At 41.6% G+C, this 27,428-nt stretch overlaps 2 protein-coding genes across 12 annotated transcripts in view; one reads left to right on the forward strand and one right to left on the reverse strand.

The window, feature by feature from the left end:
• Nucleotides 1–560: 560 nt before the first annotated feature.
• On the reverse strand, nucleotides 561–2,882 carry zdhhc4 (zinc finger DHHC-type palmitoyltransferase 4). Its single transcript, XM_051416907.1, has 6 exons — nucleotides 2,746–2,882; nucleotides 2,583–2,656; nucleotides 2,265–2,443; nucleotides 1,433–1,558; nucleotides 1,073–1,317; nucleotides 561–960 (listed from the first exon to the last, which is right to left on the reverse strand). Exons 1-6 carry the CDS (start codon nucleotides 2,866–2,868, stop codon nucleotides 661–663), a joined length of 1,047 nt encoding a protein of 348 aa, XP_051272867.1. The 5' UTR covers nucleotides 2,869–2,882; the 3' UTR covers nucleotides 561–660.
• grid2ipb (glutamate receptor, ionotropic, delta 2 (Grid2) interacting protein, b) overlaps nucleotides 2,787–27,428 on the forward strand; it is a 38,143-nt gene continuing 13,501 nt past the window's right edge. For 6 of the 11 annotated variants that reach the window (XM_051416890.1, XM_051416894.1, XM_051416895.1 and 3 more), the window contains exons 1-13: nucleotides 2,787–2,932; nucleotides 3,610–3,655; nucleotides 3,832–3,980; nucleotides 7,830–8,083; nucleotides 8,265–8,594; nucleotides 9,036–9,190; nucleotides 17,796–18,065; nucleotides 20,697–20,782; nucleotides 22,853–22,922; nucleotides 24,797–24,943; nucleotides 25,105–25,260; nucleotides 25,937–26,088; nucleotides 26,430–26,564. In XM_051416890.1, the coding sequence (XP_051272850.1) occupies nucleotides 7,838–8,083; nucleotides 8,265–8,594; nucleotides 9,036–9,190; nucleotides 17,796–18,065; nucleotides 20,697–20,782; nucleotides 22,853–22,922; nucleotides 24,797–24,943; nucleotides 25,105–25,260; nucleotides 25,937–26,088; nucleotides 26,430–26,564 (1,747 nt within the window). In that variant the 5' untranslated portion in view covers nucleotides 2,787–2,932; nucleotides 3,610–3,655; nucleotides 3,832–3,980; nucleotides 7,830–7,837. Of the gene's footprint in view, nucleotides 2,933–3,396; nucleotides 3,530–3,609; nucleotides 3,656–3,831; nucleotides 3,981–7,829; nucleotides 8,084–8,264; nucleotides 8,595–9,035; nucleotides 9,191–10,527; nucleotides 10,752–17,272; nucleotides 18,066–20,696; nucleotides 20,783–22,852; nucleotides 22,923–24,796; nucleotides 24,944–25,104; nucleotides 25,261–25,936; nucleotides 26,089–26,429; nucleotides 26,565–27,428 lie in introns of those variants that run through there. The other 5 variants (XM_051416891.1, XM_051416892.1, XM_051416898.1 and 2 more) reach the window with 5 other exon arrangements.

The following is a 27,428-nucleotide window of genomic DNA, read 5'->3' on the forward strand; positions in this document are numbered from 1 at the left end:
ACAAATTTATATTCTAAAAGTTTCTACTATTGTATAAATATATATATATTATAATAAATAAATCAATAATACAAGATATATGAAAACTTAAAACAAAAACGAGTTAATGTGAAATGTCTAAATAATATAATAGTTTTGCCAATTTATGATTTTTGAGTTTCCAATTGCAGTCCAAAACATTTTAAAATTGGTAAAAGTATGAAATCATTTTGTGAATATAATCATTTGTATCATTTTTTACTTAAATAATAATTCTGTTAATTAGTTTATTATGTGGTTAATTTTAAAGGGCATAATCATATGTCACCCTCACACAGCATATTACATATATACACACATACTACACCTGCATAGAGTGGTTGCAGAATCTTTTCATTTTTGTCTCATCAATGTTGTGCCCTTAGGGCCCAAAATGAAAAATATGTCAATTTAATCTAAAGCTTTACTTGTTTAAAGTCTGTGTTTCTAGTAGGTGTGTAAAATATCTCCATGTTTGAAGCTACAAGCTCCTCTGAGTTTAACCCAACATGCATCAAATGAGACCTTGTGGGAGACAGACACCAGAGCCCATGAAGTAAACTTTATTTCTTCAGTCAGCAGTAAATCTTAGGTACAGTAAACCCCTGGGAATGGTACAGTAAATGCAGCATAACGGCACAATCAGTTCTGTTTTTTCTGAACAGGTTGTGGAGGAAAGAAAATCTCTCCGAGGTTTCGGCGTAGCCCTCTGCTGTAGTAGTATCTTTTAGAGTGGTCTGGTGCTGGATTACAGAGGTGGTCTGCTGTTGCACTTGGGTGGCAGTGCTGGCAAATGTAACCTCGACTTTTGTACCACTCATTGGCGGTCTGGTTGACAAGAGCCAGGTAGGAATGGAACAGAGCATAACCCGCCAGGAGGAAGAATACAAAGACTAGAAATCCCAGCATGAAGACAATTCTGGGGAAGGTCAGAAAGAGATGCTGGAGAGAAAAAGAAAATGATTTCATTTCGACATGAGATATTACATTCCAAATAAACATGCCTGCAGCACACGCTTGTAATATACAGCATGTCAGCAGTACTTAGCCTCACCTGTACAACAAATACAGGCCCCGCTGGCTGCTGCTGGCCGTACTCATCTATATAACTGGCCGCCAGAAGCCCTGAACGCAGCACAGCATGAAGCAGCATGTCTCCTGTCAGCAGAGCCATGTCACCCGCCATGGCGCACACGCTGAAGAGGTAAAGCAGGAAGTAACGTGTGTTCTGAGCACCGATGCAGTTGTTCACCCAGATACAGTGGTGGTCAAAACGTTGGACACACCTGTTGCAGACTCCTGAAATACAGCCAGTGTTTACGGTGAGCGTAGCAGTGACGGGTACAATATTCATTTAGTTCTCAAACTCCAAGGGAACAGAAGAGCTGGTACACCAGGTATCTGTAGTACTCACTGCAGTGTTTGGAGCGGGCTGGTTTGAGAAGCTGGCAGGTTGGACAGGAGATTCCTGGGTGAAACATCCTCTTGTCATACTGATAAATGTGCAGCTGGCCAGCCACTTTCTTCTTTGTCACTGTGCCTGCCGGAGTCAAGAGGACAGAGTCGAGAAAAAAATACTATTGTATAAAACAAAACACATTCTAGTAATCCAGTCCAGACCTTCATATGATAAGCAGAGGTCTGGTGACGTGTCGACATGAATTATATCCTGTCCAGAACTAATGTCAATGATTCTTGTAAAACATTTGTTAAAATGTCCTGCTTATTTAAATTAACTGGAGTATCTAAAGCCTATTAGGAATTGCAACTGCTTTTTCTGCACACCCACAAACTACAGGGCCTTATAAGCAGTCGTAAGGTAGACCAAGATCACCCTAAGACTAAACTGAATGAATCTTGAATGATCCTTGTAGGGAAATTAAATGTAAGAGAAGTAAGGATGTAAACAACAGAAAATCAAGCACATAAATTACAAACATCCAAAATATCTCCAAAATATGGCAGCACACTGACAAAGAATAACTCTATGGCATGTTGGGAAGGGATACGGCCAGCGTCCCCCTGCCTGTCTCATACTATATATCAGATGAAAATCATTCATATATAAATGTGCAATTCATAAAACATGTTTATAAAACACATAACTGGGGCAAACAAATTAAATTACTATTATTGTTTTAAAAATATTCTGATTTAATCAAAACCTAAATGTTTTAACACTGAATCAGAACTGAATCCTCTCACACTGCAGCCAATAACAAATATGTTTGAACCGCTAAATGAACCTGGATCTCTCTTGATGCAGAGGTAGAAGAAGAAGGTCTTGATGGCCAGCAGGACGTAAGGCACAGACAGGCTGGTCAGAGTGGTATCCATCTCCCTGCAGAAGCCAAACACCTCATAGGTGAACTCCGTGTACACAGCAACCTCTAGCAGGATATGCAGACAGATGAACATGTTGTTCCTGAAATTAGATGCAAATGAAAAAAAAAAAAAAAGGATGAAGGCAAATACACAGAATTGTAATTATTACACTGAAATACACAGATACACACTTAAATGATATTCAGACTTTATTTCTGAGATCACTTTGAACTACAAACCTTTGATGGAACAGTCTGTGCAATGTCCACTGTGAAAACTTTTGGAGCCATTTTGGCGTAAAAGGTGCAACTACCTGTGAAAAACACGTGTGTGACAAATCAGTCCAACAGCGCCACACAGTGTTAGTTGGCGGAGTTACAGTCAGAGTGCTTCTTCTCTTACCTTTACCACAGCGTTGAAGATGACATTAAAGGGGGTTTGCTGCTGGCCTGAGTATTTGCAGACTAGGACTATACATGTCAGCACCACTACGACGTAGATAGCGAACAGAGTGAGGAAATCCATGTCTCACCTGGCAGCTTCAGAGACAGAACAACAGGTGTTTACGGGACAAACTGACAATGGACAGGTAACTCAACGAGAAGCGACACTTTTAGAATAGCTACAACTATTATGTGTTTATTTTGTATTTTGTTTAAACACTGTAAAGACGATTGTTTAAGCGAAATAACGAATTCTGCGTCTTCTAAAAACGACTCAGAGGAACAAGTTCACGTTAGCATGCTGCCCTACCCAAACGTTAGCAAAGCCGCTTCTAACGTTTAGCTACTTTCTAAATGAGTTTACTCGGTTGGTTTCCACAGCCTTACCTTCTAGTCTAGGTCACACATAGCTGCCTTTCACGGTTTTATCTCACGTCATCATAGCTGGTTTGGCTCGCGCTGTGGCTCCACCAGCTTCCCTTTTGGTTCATGAACATGCTCTGTAAAGTGTAAACAATGCTACTTCCTTAGCATCGATGTGGCTACATTCCAAGCTAGCAGCTGAAGGGTTGTGCTAACAGGCTGAGGCTGCTGCAGGGGGGGGGGGACTGTCAGTGTCTGGCTGCATGTCGCTGTCAGTGTGAACTTTGTGCAGGTGGTTTCCGTATACATATTGGTAGTAAGATACACATTGACATTTTAAAGATGACAAATAATTGAGAAAAAGAGTCGAAGAAATCCAGGTTTGAAAGTTTTCTGTCTCATGGTTTCACACATTCTGGAGTCTTTCCTCTTCTGAAGACCCTTTTTATTTTTCCAACAGAGTATTTCAACTCTGACCATCAGATTCACCAACCCTGGCTTCAAAGGTATCCAGTCTCCTGTGTGTTTATCAGGAGTGTGTGTCTTCTGAATGAAGAGGAGCACACTGCTTCCTCCCAGTCAGACATCACATCAGACTACTTAAGAGGACTCTAGCTCCCTACAGAAATAACTGACTCACAGTTACTTAGTATTGTTTTCTCTCTCTCCCACTGTCATCCAGTGCTCCACACAATGCAACACGGCATCACAAGACACCTGTTGGATCTGGTTGCCGACATGGCCCCACACTCATATTACAGCTCACAGTGCTGGAGAGGGGAACAGTACTCGGGAGCTCTGCACGCACACTCATGGACGCTGTTTAAAAAGGTAGGGATGTGTAGCTGTGCTCGTGTGTTGATCATTTGAAATGCCTCTTATGTTAGATATGTAGTTGGTTACAATGCACTGAATGCATTTGCATTCACAACTTGGGGTTGAGAAGTGTCTCCAAATACTTTTCACCCCATTTATGGCAACTGAAGGGCCAATTTAGCTTTCTTAAAGACAGTTTCTTTCAGGTTCCTTGTTTTTTAATATAAAAAAGCTTGTCTAAAGTATAATGCAGATATGCTCAAATGTATAAGTGATTCAGGAACAGTTTTGCTAACTGGGTGGGACTATCAGACTCAATTGCCTGTGAAATGTCAGTTTTCTGTCTGTCATCTTGAGTAACTGTCTTGGCTCTAGTGTAAGAGGAGAGTTTGATTGTTGTGAACGGTGTGTGTTTTGGAGATACAGCCATTTGTGTTTAATTATTCAGTTGGTACCGGACTACCTGTTCTTTATTGGGTGCTTTACCACTAATGACAGTTTACACTCCAATAATCTGCAGGCTTCCTCAGTACTTTCCCCTCATTTAAATTTACTGCCAATAACATCTTAACTGCTGTTACTGACTAACCCACAGCTGCCTTAACATATAGTAAGTGTATCTGGAGTGCCCTAACAATAATAATGATATCTTCCCCCTCTACATAACCGCTAACACTCAATGGTGGAAGAAAGTAATCACATTTAGTCATGTTATTGTGGTTGAGCAGTTTTTATGTATTCGTACTATCAAGTCTGCACTCATTTTCAATTGAAATCAGTCTTTGGGAACTCTTTGTAGCCATAAAATTCACTGTTAACAATGTTCTCCCTTTTAAAATGCAATTCTGTAAATTTTATTCTTAAGAATAACTGCTTCTGAAATGTACTAATGTAATCTTATTTTGGCTGATTAGACCTCTGCTGTGCTTAAAGTTTGGTTTAGTTGAACTAATGAACTAATAAGTGATAAATGTGGAAGTTGCCCCACACTAATAATACAAGCTGGACACACCATGTCCTATATGTGAGGAGGTCCAATTAGCCACAATAAGTGAAAACATCTATATGGGACTACTAAATGCAGCATTATTCTGTTTTGTTTTTAGGTTGTTTTTTTTTTGGCCACTTGGAGGCAGAGCTTAATGGCCATTAAATAAATGTTTATGCCTAATGTGTGGATAATGTGTGAGCAAGCAATTCCCTGGTGAGGGTGTGTGAATGGGATTAGTTTGTCTGATGAGCAGTTGGGACCTTGCATGGCAGCCTCAGCCATCAGCGCATCAGTGCGAATAGGCGAGTGTAACCTGTAGTCTGAAGCGCTTTGAGTGGTCGGCAGGCTAGAAAAGTGCAGTCCATTCTAATTAGCATTTAAGTGAAATATCAGTCATATTAAACTCCTTACTTTTTCTGTTACATGGTGATTTTACGACCTCAGGGATATTGTGAGGGCTCTACAGCATAACCCAGTCATCATTGGTTGCACGTGATATTGGTCATTTACAACATTAAAGCTGCACTACGTAACTTCTATAAAAATCATATATGCTGAAACTTTCACTATATCCTGACATTAGTAAATGAGACAAATAATATGTGAAAAATCAGGTTCTTCTGGCTCCTCCATGTGTTACTAATTGTATTTTTTCAATGGCTGAATGAAAATCGGAGCCAGGAAAGATAGTTGATTGTTGAGTCTCATTCCCAGGTCTTCAAATACCAACGCTTTGGGACCTGGGAATGAGACTCAACAATCAACTTTTTCTCAGACATTTTTTATAAAAGTTACCTACTGCAGCTTTAAAGCCAAGAGGACTTAAAAAGTTTTGAATTTCTGAACAAAAATCAGCTGGCAATACTCGCTGCTATCAGCTCACGAGGAGAGACAGAACAAATGGGTTGAAATCAAGGCATAGACTTCAGCAGTGTTCTTTTTAATAAAAAAATTTCATCAGAACAGTTTGGAAGATATTTGCGCTTATTATACTGTTGCACCAGGTTTGTGCTTTCAGTCTTAAATTGTAAATGTTTTCCCTTCAGTTTTGATGTAAACTCAGCCTCTGACACGGACTGTATCTTGACGCTGAAATGTTTTGTCACACATTCTGACTCATCACCAGATAATAAATGCCCTTTGGTATGTACAATTCCTGTATGGTTCCTCCACAGCCAGTGCATGTATTCATTAATGGAGGGGAGCATGTGTTCCTTCAGTATTAATGACAGGGGGGTGGAGGAGAAGATTCAGCTCATAATCCTACTAATCCTACAGGCTAAAGTCTTAAATTGCCCCTGCACCTTCTCAATGGGCCAAACACTTCAGTGCGCTCACACACATGGCAACGCACAGAATTCCAGGCAAGCAGACGCTCCAATTAGTACTCAGCAGGCTTCCTTGCATCGACGCAGAGTGATTCTGGGCCAGGAGCGGTCCCTCGGAGAGCCACCTAGCCGAGAGAGGAGGAGGAAAAAGACACATTGGTGTATTTATAGAAAAATGAGGCCTCACAATACCCTTTTTGGAGTGAGAATTATTAAGGAACCGAGGTGCGCGGGTGCACGCGTCCCAGTTTTCTGATTAACACTGTGCAAGCAGGCTGGCCCAAGGATGAATCAGGGATGAGACGCAGGACTAACTCCTTGACACAGTCACAGAGAGACTGCACTGGCTTCTCATGCACACTCATCCTTTGCTCATGAGGACACTGCTGTGATTTCAGGGTGGAAGAATGGGGCAGTGTTTTGAGTTTGTCACCCTTTTTGTTTGACTTTGGGTTGCAGGGTGATCAGTGGGGAATTCTTTTTTTTTTTTTTTTTTTTTTTTAACATTATATTTGAGAAGACAGCTTGGATATCAGGCTGCTAGAAGGCCGGCTGCTATTTGACATTCAAGATGAAGAAGTTTTTGCAAAACAAAAAAGGCCGATACTCTTTTCGGCAGAGCAAACGGGGCTCTCGGTATCCATCTAAAGATTTCTGTAAGTCCTTTATCAGCTTCGTCCACTGTGTGAATCCTGCTGTGGCTTTGGAGACTGTGGGGCACAACATTAGCTTCCAGCTGAGCTAGAGGCTTTATAGTTGATTATATTTAGCAAAAAGCCAACATGTCAATTCATGTAATTCTGTATTTGTCATATTAGAGATGTTTTTTAAAAACTGTCACATGTGGATTAAATTATTTTCATCTCAATATTTCAGTCCAAAGTTTGGCCCTCTAAATTTGCCAGTTTTCCTTATTTGATTGTTATTTGATGCCATTTTGTATCTCTTACCCGCTTAGAAATTATCAGTGCAGTCATGGTGCACTCTGTGACTATATTGCATAATTGCATTCAACAGGACAGACTCGCATGTGCGCTGAGTGGGAAAAAAAAAAAATGCTGGAGGAACTTTTGTCTCTCAAACTAATTAAGGTCACAATCTCTGCAATGCCTTAATTTGATTGGCTGCTGTGGAGTTTGTGAACCAGGTCAGGGACCGCTGAGTGTGTCATGGTTCAGGGTAGAGGGTTACAGAGCCGCACTCGATAGTACAACTTGAGACACAGGAGATAGCAGGAGGGAGGAGAGACAGTGTGCGAGTGGCAAAGAATTGGAGCTCTTGCAGAGGATTATTTGATCCAAAGCTGTCTTTGCAATGTCGATTGACTTGAATGTATTGACCACAGTGGGTAAGTTTATCTTCATTTTTAAGTAAGCATGTTGTCTCATTACCTCGTCCATTTTTGTCTGCAGTGAAGCTCCAAAGTGCAGGACCCCCACTTTGTGAAACCCTTGGATTATGTGTGGTTACTTGGTCCCCCCTCGAATCTCACATCCTTTCTTTCTCCCACCTCACCTATTTCACCCCGTCCTCTCCTCCCTCAAGTCCTTAGCATGCCGTCGTCCAACCAGGGCTGGCCTGAGGAGTTCGGCTTCCAGCTGGGTGGGAATGGACCCAGCTACATCCTGTCTGTGGAGGAGGGCAGCAGTGCCCACCTGGCGGGGTTGCAGGCTGGGGACCAGGTCCTGGAGATCGAGGGCCACAATGTGTCAACACTGGGTCCCCAAGCTGTCATCGCCATCGCCCAGACTCAGAAGAACATCCCTCCCAGTATCGGAGTGGTGTCCCGCATACAGCAGGTATTACAGCTTTTGAATCAATCGCAGCAGTAATGCATATGGGGGTTAATGTCTGTGGAGTTGCATGTGATAGTACGATAACAGTATATCCAGAGAGACTGATCCTTTTGGGGGTATGTTCTTGGGTCTAACATTTAGGCAAATTCTCATAAATTAAAGTAAATTCATATTATAATTTCAGATGGACATCATACCCGGTCCGGACGGTCGTTTCGGGTTCACCATCGTGGGAGACTGTCCCCTGCTGGTGGAGGACTGCTCGCCTTGCTCTCCAGCCGGCCGCGCAGGTCTGAAGGCCGGGGATTACGTCATGGAGGTCAACGGCATCCCCGTCAGGCAGCACGAAATGGCTGCGGCGCTGATCAAGGCCTCCCAGGGGCGGACGCTCCGTCTGGGGGTGCTGTGCCTTGCCCCGAGGCAGAAACACAGCATCAGCATAGAGGACAGTCAGCTGGGAGGAGAAGGGGCGAGACTGGATCGTAAACATAAAGCTCTGGAGTTCAACAGGAAGGTATGTTTAGGTGCACACTAACAGCTGAGTCCAGGTTAATCCTGATACCTCGTACAGTTGAGTTCGGCAGTTGAAGGGCCTGATAATGTATTTTCTCAATAATGTCCAAAACACTTCTGCCAAAGTTTGAAGTGGGCCTGGCTCCAAAAGGCTTTGAAATTGTTACAGTAATATTTTCTGCTCTGCTAAATCCTTCCTATGGAATTTCATACAATGCAGAGTGGACGACAAAATATCCAAAGACACAAAGTCTGACTCAAGTCCAAACTTAAGTAACATGTGTAAGGCTATTGTGTTTTTCGAACTGCAGATGAAGTGTTGTTATGCTAACAATCAGGCACTGTGTAAAACTAGGTGACAGCATGTCCCCCTGTTTTTTAATTTTTACTGCTGTCCACAAACTACTCTGAGCCTCTAACACCGCTGTCCAATCTCCATCAGGTTGAGCAGATTCTAGGTGATGAACCTGAAGTCAAAGAGAAACTGTTCAATGTGCTGAAGCAGTACGCAACAGAGAAGAGAGTTGAGTGGCTGGCCTCCGCCCTGCCCGACATACTCACAACTGATGAGCATCGACAGCTCATTTCCAGCATCAGGTAAGAGCCCCCATTACAATGGACTGCCAAACATAGTTTAGTAAAAACTGCCCGTAGAAACATGGCTGCTTATTCAGTGGAGAGCATGATTCTTGTTTCTGGCCTGGCCCCTCTAATCCACCCTTTGAAACTGTGTGAAAGTGGCCAACCATTGACCATAAAAAGCCATATCCTGGGCAAATAGGGCAAATACTTCCTAAAGAAGTACATTACCTACTACAGGCTGTGATCCGTGGACAGGCAAATCAAGACAGGCAGTATGGCAGTGTTGTTCGATTATTACTCCCAGTCTTGGTGTTGTATCCCACACACATCCTCACTTGTCCTTTTCAAGACCTAGTGAAAAGTAAAATAATCTGCAGGGATTTAATTTGTAATGACCACGTAAACAGGCTTTTCCTGTTGCTCATTCTGTGGCAGGATGGATTAGAGGGGGGTCTCGTTCGCTGCCAGCCATTTCAGAGCTCCGCTTTAGGTTTAGGTGGGCCCCATCTGCCACCCGGGGTAAATCCACACTGACCCTCCAAGTCGCTTAAAGTGTCATCAGTGTTAGTGAAACCGAGAGACTAAACTGTCATAGAGGGGCCCAAGCTTAAAGTTTTTTCTACAGTAAATGGGGATTGGCGACGTGAGCCGAATTCACAGCATGGAGGTGCCTGTGATGATGAGCCATGGACAGATTGAGTTGAGTACTCGCTTCATGAAAACATAATTTTTTTTTTTTTAGGAAAAAAAAAAAACCTGGAGCTACAGCCAACAGGTTTTTTGAAGGTGTGTGGCAGTGTGTTTCCATGAGATGGAGTAACGCCAGATGACTAAACGTGAATAACCACTTAGGTAGCCAGAGTCGTGTACGCCAGAATGACCAGCACTGTGAATCCCCAGACGGTTTGTCAACAGATTGCACTTCTTCCTCAAGTAGAGCCAATCAAACCTTTTGTTCTCTTACTACACTGGCTTCCTCCACTACTACACCACTCTTTTTTAATGGTATTAATATATCGTAGGAAGGGTTTCCAGCAGCAGGAAGTCAGTGCTAAGGTAGTTTCATTGTTTCCCGACCTGAAATGACGCGACGCGACAGGATTTTTCTGCCTTAAAATTGGTCATGAATAATTCAAACTCTGTCGACTGAGAATTCATTGGTATTTGTATAATGGACACTCCTATTTGCACGAGCGCCAGTAATAACATTAATGCCACCTTTCTGTGGTTTTTGCACTCCCCACCCATCTCACAACTCTCTTACCTCTCTCTCTCTCTCTCTCTCTCTGAGGGGGGTTTTTGTGTTGTTCTCTTATGGATTTTCTTCTTCATTATTCTGCTCAGAGCCCGGGCTGTTCCCCGCTCTCTCTCTCTCTCTCTCTCTGTGTGGTGACCGTTTTCCCTTGACACTTGGTAAAGACAGCCTCCCGCATGCACCAAGGTCCCACCATATCTTTAATCCCCCACAGAGAAGCAACGTTGAAGCAGTAGGTGTATCCGTGGTGGTGCAACTTAGTGCTTAGGTTTAGTTTATTTCTGAGATATGGGTGACAGCTAAAACGATGAATTGTCTGGGGTGAGTATACCTTTCCGTTCTTTTGTGTGTTGTTAATAGTAAGATTTTATGAAAAGTGTTTGTTTGTGAGGGAGTTTATGCATTTTTGTCAGCTGCACTGCTTTTACAAAGTGCCATCAGTGTAATTATGTATGTGAAGTGGGAGGTGAGTGAATCTTTAATGCAATCAGAGACGGTACAGGACTACAGCTGCTGTTGATGTTTGATATCTGATGTTTTAAGCTTCGAAACCATCTATTCCCCCGTTGTTTTTCTAAGCTTTCTTCTAGGCTATTCTGAGTTTTGTATCTATAATTTATTAATTCAAATGAGCCGTCAACAGCGTGTTCATGTAGTTGGAGGTGATGCGACCATTCTTGGATGGAGACTGCTAGTTGTAAAACAAAGGGACACTACTGTGCTATTGTCTCTTAAGTGACTGAAGTCATTAGGATGAGTGATGCTCTGCTTTTAGTGTGTAATCTCTTGCCACGTGTTTGAGGGTGTGTGCCTGTGTGTATCTGTTTGTGCTGGTGAATGCTTTTGAGCTGAATGTTGATTTTTCAGATTACATCCTTTTAAACGGTATCTGCCTGTATTACATCAAGTCTTTGTGTGTGTGTGTGTGTGTGTGTGTGTGTGTGTGTGTGTGTGTGTGTGTGTGTGTGTGTGTGTGTGTGTGTGTGTGTGTGTGTGTGTGTGTGTGTGTGTGTGTGTGTGTGTGTGTAAAATAGCAGCCACTTCTGATGTCTACCAGTAACTGCATGGGAAATATGATCATGGAGATTTGTTTCAAAGTCTACCTTCTTAGCTAAGTAGAAATGCAGTGATAGTTGTGCCCTATGAAGGAAAAAGAGTGATCAAAGGTTGATTATGCTGTGCACAAAGCTTTCTCTTTCAATAGTTCTGATAATGATGGTGTTTAATCCTAACTGCTGGAGTCAGTGGCTGCAGTTCCTGCTGAGTTGCTACACTGCACATGCTTAGAAACATTAGTGGCTCTCAAGCGCCTTGCAAACTGTTTTCATTAAAGTGGGTGATGAGCACAAACAATACTAAAGCCAGTGCATTCATAACTGCAAGTTGTTTCTTTTCATCAACACACACAACCAAATTAGGTGCTGTTTTATGTGACCAACAAAAAGCACAACGGACCATCCATGGCTTCAGAGATGGCAGTGGCGGTCAGTTGGGTTGATCCACCATTTTGGTCCAGACTGATATAGCTTGACCACTACTGAATGAATTACCATTACATGTTGTACAGATATTCAAGATATTGATTTGGATTTTCATCTATATGAAGTTGACATATTTGGTTTTTAGTTTCCCCCAGATTTAGCACACACATTCACGCCCCCCTCAGGATTAATTGTAATAACTTATAATGACCGTCTGACTACACAATGCCACAATCATCACCAGATCAAAGTCTCAATTTCTGTAATATTTTGGTATTTAATATCAAATACATGCTCCCAACACCCTCAGCTATACTGTATTGTCACTGTGAGCATGTGAGCATTTAGTACATCCACACGGAGCAGCCAGCATGGCTGTAGACTCTTGATGATGATTTTTGATTTTTTTAATGTAAATTTATAAGCAGAAATGTAGTGTTGTTGCTTTTGTAGTTAAAATAAAAAACATGTCTTAGTCTCTGTGGATGTTGTTTTTTTAGACCTGTTCCAAAAAACTAAGCTTATATAGTAGTAGTCAGGTTAGTTTTGCAAAGATATAATTGAAAAGATGTCACAGTACTCAGCCTGAGAACCATCATCACTTACAGCATCAGCAGATAGTGTCACCAATTACATTTAATGTACTGTATGAAAAAGCATATCCACCACTGCTGTAGTAGTATAGTCAAATTGGCTTTTAATTTACACTGTGCAGTCATGCTTAAACCTGGAACTCTGTATATGTTATGTAACATCATCAAAGTGTTGCCCCTTTTTCTTTTATTTCAGCTTACTTTCTGTTTCATTCCTTATCAGCATCCCTTTTATGATTTTGTGAACATGGTCATACTTTGATCACATGTATTCTTAGCCTCATTAATCCAGCGTGCTGACCTTTTATACCAGCACAGTTTTTAATCATCTACTTTTACAAGTTCCTGGATGCAGACCAGCCACACAGTGATGCTCACAGCGGATTTGAAATCATATAATTATCTTTTAATTCCACCGGCTTTATCCTTAAATTTGTTACCTACCACTGTGTTCAAGAGAAGCAGGACAAATAGATCATGTAAGAAAGATGCTTTCCAAAGAAATGTCCATTATTTGACACCTCTCCATGTGTTCAGACGTGGCATCGGTCTCACACTTTTGGCATTTAAGCCACATCTGGACACTCAAAATGAAATGAGGTCTCCTCTTTGTAGTTTTCTGCTTGTCATTCCTCCCTTTTGAGAAATACGTCCCTTCCTCCCTTCTTGCTTCCTCCTCCACAACCCTCCTTCAGATAATTATAGATCTCTGTTCTCTATAAATGAGGTCAAATCAGAGCACTCATTTAGTTTCCAAGAGTTGACGCGGAAAACTTTTTGTGATGAGGTGGCTGTTTCAACAGATGGCTGTGCAATCTGCGGTGGATGAACATCTGCATTTATAAAAGCATAAATCTGATAGCAGCAAACCGCACTCGCACACACACTCACACACATCCTAACACAGACATGTACTGTGTGAGAGACAGAGACATATTAGCACTGTGATATGAATAGATGACAAATAGCAGGGAAGCAGAGATAGCAAACAGTGAAGGACTGTGTGGGTAGCTACACCTACATCACTACAGAACATTTATTTATATCTCAGGAGTCTGCTCATTGTAGCCAGTAGTCTGCAGCACTGTCTCAGGCTGCATGATGACATGATGTACACCTCAAACCTGATCAGAATCTGCAGAGACGGTGACAGCGAGGCTAAGAATATGTGGCCTATATCTTTAACTGAGCAGATTTGTTCCAAAAATGAAATACCCACCATTTCCTAAAAGTGGCAGTTACTCTAAAACGAGTGATGACATTAAATTAAAACAAATGGTGCATGTTTTTAAAGGGAACTGGTACTGGTAACTCAAAGCCACTATGTGTTGGTCATTTGATGTAATATTAACATTATGTAAATCATTCTGATGGGGGAAACTTGGAATATTATTGAAGAGAAAACATTTTTGGAACTATTATTATGCATTTTTCCAACAACAGGGAGGCTACATGTGAAGAAATATAAGTTAAATAGCTATATCAGCTCAACAAAATGACCAATGATTATAGAGCAATTATAAATCAATGGTAGAGTTTCTGTATTCTTTAAAACTCTCAACTAACTGATGTAGAGGGGTACTCCAGAGTGTGTCAGTCACTCTGTTGGTGCCAGTGTGTTGGGTGTGGTTGCAGGTGCGTCAGAGCACAAGTTTGACCACACCCATTAGTGATGCTGTTAGAGGTCAAACAGACTTCCAACTTTCAACCAGAGGTGCCAAGTAACTCTTTAAAGGGGCATTCCAGTTATTACATAATCCACTCCCATAAAGTTGGGAGGCTCGTGAGCCAGATTAAAAAAAGAATCGTCAAAATTGAAGCACCAGAGGCTGAGATATCCTGACCTTTAACCCCCTAGTAAGCCCTACATCCCACACTTCCCATAATGCAACTTGATAACATTTTTCATTCGATCATCCCTGTCTGAATGCCCATGTCTTTCAAACTCCACAACCCCAATTTGTAACACAGTCTCTCTGCTAAAAGTTGTCTCAATAAAAAATGTCTTGAGCTGAAATCAATAACCCTGATTACCTCACCATGACATTATCAGGGGTACGCCTCATAACAACTAATTGATCTGGTCTTGAACTGATGTTAATATGTAAAGCTGGCCCCTTTCATAAGTGTTCAGTAGGCTCCTTAAGTCATTTTGCAATACACAACTGAATCTGCTGTGAGCCCTTGGAAGCCAGGAAAAATGCATAATTAAAGCAGGAGGCAGGAGAATCATGTCAAAAACTTGTTTTGTTGTGGTGCTGAATGGAGAGCTCCTGTAAAGAGGGTAGCAGCATACGTTGTTCTTTACTACGGTGTATTTTTTAATGCTACCACTGGGGGGCCCAAAGTTGGACATTTGTAAATTCTGTATTCTGTATTTTCAATGCTTTTGAGATATGGAGTATAAGACTTTTTCACGCAATAGAGTTTTAATGTGGTGTTTTGCAAGGTGCTGTATCTCCTTTGTATAATAAAAGAGGACTTGCTTGAGCAGTTCAGGTTTATGGACTTCACAGACTTCAGTTTATGGACCTCTATCTTTCATCTATGGAGAATATCTCTGACCTTTTCACAGCGTGTACGAACATCTCATAAAGAGATTACTTACCGACAAGTTTGATCAAAAGAGGAAGCCATCCTTTCAAGGCGAAACATAGTGAATGATATATTTAAAAGGACAGAAACTAACCTTTCTGCCTGGTTAGCAAAATTTTAACATGCATTAGATCTAGAGTGGCATGGCCGACATTATCAGTCAGTATCCCAGATATGTCTATGTCTGTTTATATTTCAACTGATAAGTAACAAGAAGTTATGTGTTTATTTTTTTAAATTATTATCAGCCATTACATTGTTATTACATTGTTTCTAAACTCCAAAATAATGAGATTTTTATTGTATAGGTCTGTCTGTACAGCTACTAAACATACCTCAGGAACGAGGCATACAGGCAACCAGTGCTGTTCACAGTAGCTGACCTTTAGGTTCCACGTGTAAATGAGATTTCATTATACGCCACACGGCGGGAACGACACAGGGCTGGAGGTGCTCTACATTTACCTGAGTACCATTTTAATAGAAGTGCTTAAACAACTCTTGATAATAAAATGAGCATTTGCCGGGCCTCACGTTTGCTGTGATGTAGATTTTTCTCTCTCTCTCTTTCTCTCTGTACAGTGTGTGTCCTAATTTCTTTATTTAGCTGTCAAAGTTGTTTTTATGCAGCTTAATTAGCTTCTCATGTACATGTACAGTGGTAGCTGTTGTCTCCTTCTTGTGTCTATCAGCGAGTTTGTTCCTAATTACTCCACTGGTGCTGTTTTTCACAGACAACACTACACCCAGTCTGCTAATGGCTGATTCATCTGATCAGCAGATCAGCAGCGAATCAGCGAGTCAGAACACAGCAGACTGGTGTAGGTGGGAATCAAAAAGGTTGTTTGTGCAGTTCTGTGTTCGGTGCTCCGCTCTCAGCTGGATCTTAGTGCCACTGCGATTTACACAAACATGGAATCAAATAATCAACTTCTGACTCTCCGGATGTATCAGCTGGGATTTAGGTTCTCTTAGGCCAGAAAAAGATGTGGTGTTGATATATTGGACATTTTACGTACATTTTCTAAGAATATATAACTACATTGTAGAAGGAGTATGCCGAATAGTAGGGGTCAGACGAGGTTGTACACTTGACGTTGTTTGACTGCCTCAAGCTTACGTTAGCAATCGAGTTTGTCGAGTTAGACGGCTGCTTTGTACAAAGTCGACTGAATCTCTGCATGGTCTGTTACGCTTATAGACCGTACATTTCGAATTCTAACATTACACTTCAAACACTTCTTCAAATTTTGAGTAAAAAGTCAAAGCCCTGTCACTTTCTTGCAGAGAGTTAGATGAGAAGATCGATACCGCTCTCATGTCTGTACAGCTAGAAGGACTAGAAACAGTGTGAAACAGCTAGCCTGGCTCCATTTCTCTCTGGTATGTTATTTTTATACTTGAATTTTTGTACAACTTAAATAAACAAGATGTAATATGTTAATTAGTGAGTTTTAGAGGTTTGGACGGAGCCAGGCTACCTGTTTCCCTGTGTTTCCAGTCTTTATGCTAAGCTAAGCTATCTATCCTCCTGGCTGTAGCTTCATATTTAAAGTGGCATATAGCTCGTCAAATCTTCGGTAAGAAAGGCAGGGAGGGTCTAATGAAATATTTGATCAAGTTGCATTATGGGGATTGTAGGATCCAGCTTTTGAGATTTTGACCCATTCTTTAAAATAAAAGTCAGCATATTTTGACCTGTGCTGTACCGATTTGGACTGTTAGTTTTTGAACTGGTTTCTCGCAGGTTTACCAACTTAAGAAAAGTTTAATATAAATAAAAAATCTACCCCTTCAAGAATTATATAAGACAATGGAGCTCCTTTTGTGGGGTTGGTGATGTTTTTTCCCCTTGCTGTTTTTAATATGTAGTGAAAAAGAGCTTTTATATTATAAAGCAAAGCTCATACTGGGCTCTTAATTGAAATGAGAATGATTTATTTAGAGTGAACTATTTACACCTACTGCTTTTGCTTGTCTTTTATCTCATGAAGCTGAAGTGGGTTGAGCTTCTTCATCAAAATGGGAGTACTGATAAGGTCTCAGGTCAATAAGATGATGACAGCTGCCTGCTCTGTGCTCACACTGACACAGAGGTGAGGCGTGGACGGAAGTGTGGGAGAGCGAGAGAGTGAGAATGAGATACTGTAGATAGAAAAAGAGAGAGAGGGATGGCAGAGGAGAAATCCCATGCTCGCTCACTCCCACACCTTTTTCTCTTGCTGTATTCTGGCTCTGGTACCTCACGCTGCAGCAGTGAGACTCCAGCAAGCAGCAAGTAACGCCAAGATTTCCTCACTGTCTCTCTCCTCCAGAGAAAGACCTCTTCTCTCCGGCTTCCTATTCAACTTCTCTTTCTTTCTTCTCTGTGGGGATAGCAGGGAAAGACCACCTCTCTCCATCAAAAGCCTTTTTCTTTTCTTTGAATTGAGTCTTGAAGGAGGAAGCCTGTTGATCTGAATTGGTGTGGACTTATTTCAGCAGCGATTGAGTTGATAATCACTTTTTAATCCCTCCTCATGCTGGATCTTTGACTTGCTGCTTTTATTTCAGTGGGACCGCAAAATGGATCGCGGTGGATCTGTGATGTAGATCCATCTTCTTTCCTACTCTTTTTCTTTTCTCTGAGTCAACTCTTGTGGACAAAAACTAATATCGCTCCCTTTATTTTCCTCACATGCCACCATGTTCGCTAGAATCTTCATTCCCAAGAAGCACCGGCAGCGCTTCGACGAGGCCGTGTCCCAGAACGTGATCAACCGAATCTGCCGCAGCAAGAGCATCAGCGAGCCCCATGGAAGAATCCGCCGCAGTCGGAGCGAGGATCACTCTGAGCGCCACCACGGGTCCAAACGGGCCAGCTCGGTGCCAAGAGATGGAGAACCTGGAGGGAGGGGTGAGACGGAGAGAGACAGAGGTTTAAGGAAGGGGATGCCAGCGCATCCCCCCATCGGACCTAATCAGAGGTGAGCGCACATGTATAAGAGTCCTAATTTGTTGTTTTTTGTAATGAGTCTCTTTGGCTCTGTTTTAAGTGTTGTTTACTGTTGGATACCAGGCTACCAACAGGTTAATGTCAACACGTAATTCAACAGCCAAATGTTGACTTTATTATTCAGACATTTACAGGCAGACTGTTTTGAAAACGGTTTTGAAAAAGAGGACAGTTTCTCTTTTTCCATCCTAAAGCTCTTGTTTTCCTGAGCCACGTCACAAAGCTGCACTTAGAAAACCCAAAATATGTGTATATAAGATGTTTTTACACCCTACAATGTAAGTTAGAAAGTGCTCATTTAGCCAAATAACCACGTCTTTAGCTGCTTAAAACTTAAAATTCCATCCTGCGTGTGTGTATCTCCTCACCTATTCAACGTGTTAATCCTGCAATGTTGTAGAGCCCCTGACCATTGAACCTCTGCCGCTCATCCTCCTCCCACTAACACACTGATTACACGACTGTCCAATTAATAACACCGCAGCGGAGTGCAGGATTACAGGGGTGGCAGCGCACTCACACACTCCCACACTCCCACACTAAGCCAACTAACTATAAACCTCAAGATCTCCATTCATCCACACAGGAGTGAAAATGTGTGCCTGAATGTGTCAAGTGTAATCGTATCGGCAGGGCACACAACAATAGGAGGCAAGCCTATTGTGTTAAATTGGAGAGGTTACATTATGTGGTGGACTGTAAGTGGCAGAGTCACAATAATACGTTGCTGCATGCTGGTGCCTTCCCTGAACTGAAAAAAAAAAACTGTGTTGTGTAACACTGTACAGTCTCCATTGTAACAAACCAGATACATACATAGATAGATAGCTAGGATTTATCGGCCACCATAGCTTCTCCTACACGCTTGGAATGGGAAAGTGAGACGAGGGGGTTGTTTCGGAACAGATACCGGGACCTTTGCTAATATTCACTCGACCTCACCTGATTTCACCAGCCTGCTTTCATCCACTAACATGACATCCAGTTTGCCGTCTGCCTGAATCCATGTGAATGCAGCATAAATCCTCCGCTGGTCCTTAGAGATATAACATGTTTTTGAATGAATCCACTCCCAGATGTGTTAAAAAAAATTTACTTTCAGTGAATGATCTTTTACTATATCCTGTTTACAAAATGGCCTATTGATATAGATACTCAAAATCAACCACTATAGATTGGCAAATGTCTTTTTTCAGGCAGATGTTGGACAGCAGCTGCTGCCTCGGTAGTTTCATTAAGTAGTGACCGACTGATTCATTTGGTTTTGGCTCAACGGCTTCGTGTTAAACCATGTAAAAGTACACAGACACTCAGTTTGTTAAGTGTGCTCAAGGCTGATGCTGCAGTTATTTTTGTGGCTGCACAGCCCAGCACACTCTGCACACACACACACACACACACACACACACACACACACACACACACACACACACACACACACACACACACAGCAGCACCCAATGCTCCCATCTGCATTTAGCTCGTCTTACATAACAACCAGTAACCACAGCTATCAAAGAATAGATCTGTCTGTTTTCTCTCCCATCTTTGTCTCCCCCCCCTGCTTACATACAGAGGCTGTGTTGCCTTGAGTCGTTTCCATGGCAACGAGCTGTGGATAGACAGTATGCTTTATTTTTGATGTAACGGGATGTTCCACCATGTACAAAGCGAAGCACCATCATCAGCAAAATGTCAAAGCTTTTTGTTGAGTGTCCTGAATTATTTTTATTTAGGCCGGAAGCTTAAAAACAAAACTCGGAGAAAGACATGTGGAGGAAAACTACAACAAAAAAAGAAAAAAGCCACGTTACCAGCCTAGATCACAAAGTTGGATTGCAGTAAAGATGAGCGTCATACCCCCGCTTGTTCAGACTCCCACCTACAGGAAATGACAAATCAAAACAGCAGCCCTGTAAACAGCAGTGAGCGAGTGCTCCAACAGCTGGGTTCCCCGTCCATTCCCAGAACGGTTGTTAAACGTCAGCGTAGCTCAGTGACGTCACAATTAACGCCGAAACGATTCATTGGTTAGTTGTTAGTCATTCGCCAAACAGTCTCTGGTTCCAGCTTATCAAACTCTGCCTCCTCTCTTTGTTTTATATCCTTTTAAACTCAATATCTTTGGGTTTTGGACTATTGGTTGGACACATTTGGAGAGCTTTCTTGGGAATTTCTTGGGAATTTTTCATCCTTTCCTGAAATGTTATTGCCTATTTTATTAATTAATGGATCAAAAAATATAAGTGCTATATTAATTGATAATGACAACAATCATTAGTCGCAGCCCTGGACACATTGATAGTGGTTAGTGGATCGATGAGAAAATAGATAAAGAAATTTAAAGTTAAAAATGTTTTAAGTTAAACTGAAGTAGTATTTTATTGGTGTATTGGTTTAGTAATTTGGTGCATTTCAAGTTGAAACGGGACGATTGAGAATGACCTTAAGTGAAAACCAGAAAAATAAACTCTAAATTGTGTATTCGCCAAGGTTTATACGCAAATGTTTTATTCCACTGATATAATAAGTCATAAGATTATTTCCACGACTCTGTACATCTGCTGTTTAATTGTTCATCTCACTTCCTGTCTTTCGTCAGGGTCATTCGTGTCTACAGGGGGAAGAAGAACTTCGGCTTCACGCTGCGAGGTCACGCTCCCGTCTGCATCGACTCTGTTATCCCAGGTACTGCTTCTACATTAAAACCAGTACAGTCCTGATAGATGCCTCCTCTCTGTGCGTGGTGGTTTGACCCAAACATTGTTCTGTGTTGGCCGACGAGGGAGGGATGTGTTTAATGTGGGTGAGTCTGTTGTGGTGCCAGCCGCTGAGGGTTGAAGGTGATCAGGAGGTGTTTGTGTGTGTGACTATGAATGTACCAGGAAGTGGATCTGTCTGACTCACCAATGAACTATTAAGAGGAAAACTCTCAGAACAGGCTGTACTGTACAGTAACAGACACATATAGCAGTCAGTACTACGCAGTCGCATTCAGGCACAGACTTTTATCTGGAGTTAGAGTTTTCTTCAACTTCTTTTTTTTTTCCCAATTTCCTTTTTTCACATCATACTGCGATAATAGAAGGATTAGAAGGATTTACAGATACAAATTCAAACCGCCACAAATAGAGATATAAAATAAATAAGGACATTTTGTATATCACATCATACTTTCATATCGTTTGTCATCTTGCACTACACATACATTTTATCACAAGTGCATCTTACCCCACTTGTAAGGCTCCCTCTTCTACCTTTTATTTCTTTTAGTTTATCTAATGGACGCCCACAGAGCAGGATATACAACCAAGATATGATAGCAGATGCCATTATATAGAAATATCAAAATGATGTCTTTAATAGTTCAGCATTTTGAGAAGACAAAACACAACTCTCACGTCTGTCGGGTAAATATGAAACTATATGAAGCTATAGCCTATAGCTTAGCTTAGCATAAAGACTGGAAAAAGGGGGAAACAGCTGGACTGACTTAAGGTAACATAATCCACCTACCAGCACCTCTAAAGCTCACTAACTAAAATGTTATATCTTGAGCTTTACATTTTACATACGTTTAAACGTTAAAAGAAACCATTTGTTTGGTTTTATGGGAAAGTAGCCAAAGCTAACCGGCTGCTGCTTGTAGCTTCGTATTGATCTTATATTATATATCTTACCTCATAACAATCTTCTCCTCTTGTCAAGAAACCAAATATACGTACATATACGTAACACAGGAGCTTTTTCCCTACACATACATCAAAACAAGCTATGTTTATTGGTTTCCTCGGGTCAGCCATGCAGAATTTCTTATTGTTTTAATTTTTAATCAGTGAACCTGCAGTTGTGTTATGTTTTGGATACAATACCACCAGCTGATATTAGTGGCATAAAAACTAAACTCACTGTTAAATATTTGTCAGGGTAATTGCTACTAAGAGCTTTTGGTGAACATAATACATAATTACTTTTTATTTCCAGCAGCAGTGGAAGTTTATTTGATTAACTGTTAGTGCTTTCCCAAACAAAAGTAGCAGACAAGAGAGGCTGTGAAGTTGCCGTTGAGGGAATTTGCCAGGTTCCTCGGTGAGGAGGGAGGTGTGTGTGTGTGCGTGTGTTATGTGTGTTTGATGATGACGGCACCCTTCCCGCCCACCATCATCTCCCACCATCATGTGCTGAAGCGGCCGGGGCGGACTGACTCAGTGGGCCTTATGGAGGTTGACATGGAGATAGAGGGGGTGGATAGCATGTCTCTCATCGTGATCTGTACACAGATCCTTTACTGATAACCAGGAAACAACAAACTCAGATTTTTTAAAGTCTGACTCGTGGCCTGTGAAGGTGCCTAAGCCTGCACACGCTACATTATCACATGAAGAGTTTGTTACATCCAAACTTTGGGTAATAAAAAAAAAAAAGATGACATGACATTCAATGTGAGGAGTATTCAACAGTGAGTTGACAGATGAGGAGGCGACGGCGGACGGGTACAGTGCAGTCAGAACAGATTCCACGAGGATTGTTTTGACAGCGCTATTTCCTTACGTAATAAGATTCAGCACAGAGAGTTTCTCCATTGTTGATGGGCTTTGTTGGATGCCATACACAGATTGACAGCATCACATTAGTCACCATCTTTCCCTGTTGTGCCCGTCTGTTCAGTGCACCTTGTTAGCTGGTGAGGTTGTGCCAGGATCAGTTTTCAATCTCTGATTGATGTTTGATTTTCTGCCATCTTTGTTTCCCTCTCAGATAGTCCTGCCGAGGAATGTGGACTGAAACCAGGCGACCGTATCCTCTTCCTCAATGGACTGGATATGAGGTTTGTAACATCATCATTATTGTTATGATTATTATTAGCAGTGGCAGTTGTAGTAGTATTTTGTTTTGCCTGCTGTCCAAGTTCTGGAATTTAATCAGTATATGTGGAGATATCAGGGCTTTCTTTTCTCCAGGAGAAGCCATCTGCTGAGTTCTTCAACGTAAAAGCAGTATGTTCATTGTGTCTCCTTCCTGTCTGTGATCTTCAGGAGAAAGTCTCAGCCATGAAAATAAAGCCTCAAAAATATGTAGCTTTACCTGTATGATCACATCTAACTCCTCTGATATTGGAAGTATTAAAGCCAGAATGAAATAGATTTCATTGTAGAAACGAGTACAATAAAAAAAATTAATTACATCATAAACCTAATTGGAAACTAATTTGGGCCAGATGTACCGGAAATAGGCTGAATAATTATACATTTTCAGAAATACACTTATTCACTTTCTTGCATAGAGCATCACTACCGCTCTCATACCTGCAGACTGCCTGGCTAGTTAAAAAATACATGAGACAGTTTAGGATCTTCTTATCCAACTTTTGGCAAACAGCTAGTAGCTAGTAAAAACAGGGTGGTGGTTTTACAGGGTTAATGCAATGGAGCAGGGTTCACCGGTTCCCTGTTTCCAGTCTTTGTGGTAAGCTAAGCTAACTGGCTGCTTGCTGTAGCTTCTCACACAAGTGCTATCAATCTTCAATCATCTAACTCTTGGCAAGAAAGTGATGTGTGTGTGTGTGTGTGTGTGTGTGTAGGTACAGTATGTATGTACGGGGCGATGCACGTGAACACAGCCTTTACATAAACAGAACTTTTCTTGTGGGAGTAGTCGGCGTTATTTTGTGGACTTAACAACTTCTTGACCTTCTGCCTCTGGATTTTCGGAGAGCAAGTGTGGGAGTGCAGATAAGAAATTCAGTGTGGATGAAATTGAATTGTACCTATACGAACTCCACAAATACAGTATCAGCCAATATATCAGCCAATATCAATCAGAGCTGTGTGAAGAAACAGTATTACTCATTCTGCCACCCTGATAGCCATGTGAAGGAAGAATTGCAGAGCCGTTCCCATGGCTGCCTGATGTACTCATTTGATTGGCGCTGTATAATTTTGCTGCGCTCCCTGATAACACGGTGCTGCGGTAGTAGGAGGTGATCAGCAAAACAGAGTCGCTCACCAGGGAGAGAGAAAGAAAATAAAGTACAAGATATGTGGGACCTTTCAGTGTTTAAAATTAGCATATGGTGTATGGAAAATTAGATACTTGTAATAATGATAGTAATAATTAATTATTCTCGTTACTTAGTTCACCAGTCTCATTTAGGAAATATTGTCTTAACTTAAATCTTTGTGAGCTTTCAACAGTATCTCACAGTCTTATGTGAACTTTGGTCATGAGATCACAATTATACTTTTGGAATCAAATAATTAACATTTTTGTATTATATCATCATGTGGCCTGTATCAAAGATTTGTGTGGAAGCATATTGCTTCTATCAGGACCCCCACTAGGAGTCACAATGTGATTAACAAGATAGGAAAACTGAAGAAACTACACAAAGTTATGTTATATTTTTCTGTAATATGCTCTTTTTTTTGTGGAAATTACTGGATAATTCTACTTCTTTACTCTTTCGGTTTCAATGATTAAAACTGGTAGATCTTTGCAACTACAGTACATATCTTTATTTCAAGGATCACAGGCCAAAAAATATAAGGATCTGCTCTCTTGTACGAGTTACGTGATTTCCTCAGTTTATTAGAAGTCGTGTTGTCATTTTTTTTACTCCAATCCATCTGCTGTATAGCCAAAAGTACATAATTTACTCCTATCCCTCTCAAGTTCGCTCTCTTGTTCTGTCTCTCTCTGTAGGAACTGTTCCCATGAGAAGGTGGTGTCCATGCTGCAAGGCAGTGGGGCGATGCCCACTCTGGTGGTGGAGGAGGGTCCTTCTGACTCAGACCAGACAGACCCAGAGGAGTCTCCAAACCTAGCCCCCACCACATTACCGCGCTCCAGGTCAGTACACACCAACAAACCTGACATTTGGATTTGACATTTCCAGCACTTCATAATCTGCAGGGACAAACCAGCTAACACTAGAAGCCTCTGTCAAGTGGCACTGCATTTTTTTGATTAAAGATGCAGAACAAAAGAGAAACGATACTTCCACTGTTCAGGTCTCCGGCCCTTAGCTCTCTGCAGTGGGTGGCAGAGATTCTTCCGCCGAGCATCAGAGTCCATGGGCGGACCTTCAGCCAGCAGCTAGAGCACCTGTTGACCATCCAGGAGAGATACACAGTCTGCAAGGCCCTGGAGACCTTCTTCCAGCACAGGTCAGTGGGATGGAGGGACAGATGGTCTATAAATGGAAGCATAAGGACAAACAATTTAGCTTTAAGGTCAGTTTTTAGCATTTGTGAAACTATCTTTGGGGTAGGACTCTATTACTAGCGAGCTTACATTGACTGTAAAATTAGCTGTTACCAGGAAGCTGGGCTTTTACCATACTCAATATATCAGGTTGCTAAGGGTGTTCTTAATGCAGGCGAAAGAGAGAGATGGAGAGAATGAATGATGGATGGTGAAAAGCAGTGAAGAAACAAATGCACATAGCTAAGCAGGACATTTATTCCTCCCAGTTGGCACTGATAACATTTCTTCAGGGATGCAGGGTTGACTTGAGAGAAAGAGATGGATGGATTATTAGCACTGCAGATGATGCAAAAATGTGATGCTGCAGGATTATAAGAAAAATACCAAGTGAATTCTACAGTATGTGCATACAGTATAAACACCCAAAGGCATAAATCCTACCACAACTGACATCCCTGTTATCCTCCCACCTTTACATAATCTTTTTTCATCCTGTATCTCATTCTCAGATATATGATTCATTACAGCACAGAATATAAATCACAGCTAAATCAATTATCCAGCAGTAAACAGGCGTTGGTTATATAAAGATGACTTGTATGTGCATGGATACATTGTGTGTGTGTGTGTTCACAGGAATGTGGACACTCTGATAGTGGACGTGTTTCCGGTGTTGGACACTCCGGCCAAACAGCTGATCTGGCAGTTCATCCACCAGCTACTGACCTACGACGAACAGGAGCGCTGCCAGAGCAAGCTCTCACGCTTCCTGGGTTTCAAGAGCAGTGGTGAGCCAAAAAACACAACATGGAAATGATCTGCATTCGGGAGAATACACATGCAGTATCAGCAGATAGTCAGTTGATTTTGATTTGAAAAAAACAACAACAACAGCAGAATCCTACTGATGAGTTCCTCATTAGCAGGTTAGATTTCTATTGTGATCTTGATCATTAAGAATAAGGACAAATAAAAACAAACAAAAAAAATTGAAATCAAATCAAAAATCAAGCTTTTATTATTAACCACCTGCTTTTTTTAAATAATTCATAAGCCACAAAGAAGCAGCTGTGCATCATTAGCTTGTGAATAACAACAGCGCAATGCTGAATGTGTGTGTGTTTTGCAGCGGTGTTGGAGCCTGATGTAGGTCCCGAGCACCACCGGCGGAGCAGCTCCATGCGCGTGACAGGGACTTCGTACCGCGGCTGCGTCCGAGAGAGGAGCTCTGATGACTGCATCATTGGGACTCACCTGGGAATGGGTACGCTGCACATAACAACAGCAAGAAGGTTTTACCGCCCTGTAGCACAAAATCACTGTAATCTCCACGGAGTGGGTTGGGTTGGGTTTATACCGAGGTTTTAATGGCTTTCCAGCTCCATTCTGGATCAAAAACTTCTCATCCAAATGGGAATTTAAGACATTCTCAACTGAACAGAGACTTCTTGCGCTGGGACATCAGAAAAAGTAAATTCACAAACGTTTATTATCTGTGTCTCTCAAAACCTCTCTGACTATTACTGCTGAGCTTCAAACATTGCTGACTATTACAGGAGTCTGTCTTGAATAACACTTGATCCCAGTCTTCAACCAATCACAGATGTGTAGCCCAACCTAACGTAAAAAGAGTCTACTGCCACACTCTGAGGCCGAGCTTAGGCACAGCAGTGCTCCAAGCTAAATGCTAACATCTGCGTGCTAAATTTTGACCTGATGGTGGCGCTAGATGAAAAGTCCGGGGATCAAAGTTATTACAGTTCCTCCTTTGGAGACCATAAATGTGTGTACCAACAGTTGTCAATATATTTCACTGGCGCTACTAGTAGAGTCAAGGGATCACCAAAGTCATTAGGGCTCATCCTTTGGCATTATAGGATTATTAATTTTCATGGCCATTTATCCAATAGTTTCTAAGATATTTCAACCAACAGATGGGACGTTGCTGTCCCACTAGCAGTGCCACAGGTTGGCTAAAAATATTTGCCATTGAATATAGATTATTTTTCCATTGTTACTCCTAGCAATGAAACTGCAGGGAGTTATCACTCAAAGCTGCAGCTCCCCTTTGCTTTACTGAAGTTTATAGTTTATAGTTCCAGCTCATTGTTTAGCTGTATTTTGGATC

This window comes from Dicentrarchus labrax, unplaced genomic scaffold (genome assembly GCF_905237075.1).
Source record: "Dicentrarchus labrax unplaced genomic scaffold, dlabrax2021, whole genome shotgun sequence".
Classification (NCBI taxonomy): domain Eukaryota; kingdom Metazoa; phylum Chordata; class Actinopteri; family Moronidae; genus Dicentrarchus; species Dicentrarchus labrax.